This window comes from Urocitellus parryii, chromosome 8 (genome assembly GCF_045843805.1).
Source record: "Urocitellus parryii isolate mUroPar1 chromosome 8, mUroPar1.hap1, whole genome shotgun sequence".
Lineage (NCBI taxonomy): Eukaryota > Metazoa > Chordata > Mammalia > Rodentia > Sciuridae > Urocitellus > Urocitellus parryii.
The window spans coordinates 878,525-880,109 of NC_135538.1; the positions used below are offsets into that span (position 1 = coordinate 878,525).

General features: G+C 63.2%; 1 protein-coding gene across 1 annotated transcript in view; it reads left to right on the forward strand.

Moving 5' to 3' along the window:
• The window catches only part of Thbs2 (thrombospondin 2), an 18,552-nt gene extending 18,341 nt beyond the window's left edge, over positions 1-211 (forward strand). The window contains exon 11 of the mRNA XM_077801992.1: positions 25-211. Within this exon, the coding sequence (XP_077658118.1) occupies positions 25-211 (187 nt within the window). The remainder of the gene's footprint in view (positions 1-24) is intronic.
• The last annotated feature ends 1,374 nt before the right edge of the window (positions 212-1,585 follow it).

A 1,585-nucleotide genomic window follows, 5' to 3' on the forward strand; every position in this document is an offset into this window, starting at 1 on the left:
GGGATAGCCCGGTCTAAGCCACAGCTGCTGCAGCCGCCTTTCCGTGCCCATGCCCGAGCTCACAGCTGGAGACACTCGAGCTGGTGGATGGCAGAGCAGCCTGCTCACCACGGACCGGTGCCCTCTGAGGAGTGGGCGCAGCTCCGACTCCCGAGGTCAACTCCGGCCCCTGGCACGCCAGCACCCCCACCCACTGCAGAGGGTCATGTAACACAGACGCTGCTGTCAGGGGAAGTGCAGAAACCAGAGTCATAAAACTGAGCGGCCTGGAAGGAAGCCGACGGGTCTCGGCTGACGTCTCCACCAGGTCCACGTGCGGGAGGAACTCGGCCACGTGCGGGAGGCAGCCTAGGCTCCTCAGGCCACCGCCTCTCTGTATTGTCAACCCCTTCCTGTCCCCAGAGGAGACAGCAGCTGCCCTCTGAGGAACGGTGCTAAGCACAAGTGTGAGCACCCGTGGGAGAGCACACACAGTCACATGCACGCACACACACACACACACACGCACACGCACACGCGCACACCTCTGTTCTGGTCACACAGACCACCGAAGGCCCCCTGCTCCTGGAGGCTGCAGAACACTCCTATGGCCGTAACTCTGCTGCTGTGTGTTCAATGCAGCGTTTCCCAGGCCAGAGCTACGGGGGGACAGGGAGCCTTCTGCAGCGGAGCCCCGTAGGGGACACGGCATCCCACAGGACACAGAGCTTCTGTGAGGCCTTCAGTCGGATGAGCCTGCACCCTCTGCCCTGTGGCCAGCCTGAGGGAAGACAGACTGGCCCCGCTCTGGCCTGCGGGGCCAGCCCCCTGGAGACCATGTGGTTGCCGGACTCCGCAGGACCACGAATTCTCAAGTCAGTCTCAGAAGACGGCTTCTCGGTCTGCTGCTCCTGGTCACGGGGGCCTTTGGGGGTGGCTTTGGAGTGGCCTCCTGCAAGCTGCTCCTCACCCACTGCTGTGGCCCCAGACACAGCGTGACCCACCTGAAACCCCAGGAAACCCGAGGGTTTTCCTAGAAGCCCCTCCCCTCCCCAGGCCCCTCATCTGGCCACCTCCAAGCCCTTCCAGGCCTGCCTCCTGGGGGCCTTGGTCCATCCCCTTCGTCCAAGCCACTGCCATGCCCGGAAAGAAGCAGTGTGTCATCCCTCCCTCCTCCATCTGATGGCCAGAGAGACCCCACAAGCCCGAAAGGCCTGAGTCTTGGACAGGGGAGAGAGACCCATGGGTGCATGTGTGTGCACACGTGTGTCCGTGTGTGTGCCCTGTGCACCTGTGTGTGGATTCAGGCCTCTCGCGGCCAGGCCTGCACACCCTGCAGTGGAAGACATGCACTCTCTTCCTTCTCCCTGTGCCTGGATGCAGCGGAGGGCAAGGCCTTGGGAGATGGAGGGGCACACACAGGGAACATGGGTTCCTACGGGGCTCACAGGCAGACCCCCACCATCTGCGGAGTCGGCTGGAACAACGGAGGGCCTGAGAGCTGGGGCTCTTCGCCGCCGTCCACCCGCACTGCCCACCCCAGGGTGCTCAGCCACCTGGTCTCCTCCACGACGGTCAACATTTCAATCAATACTTAAGAAATCAC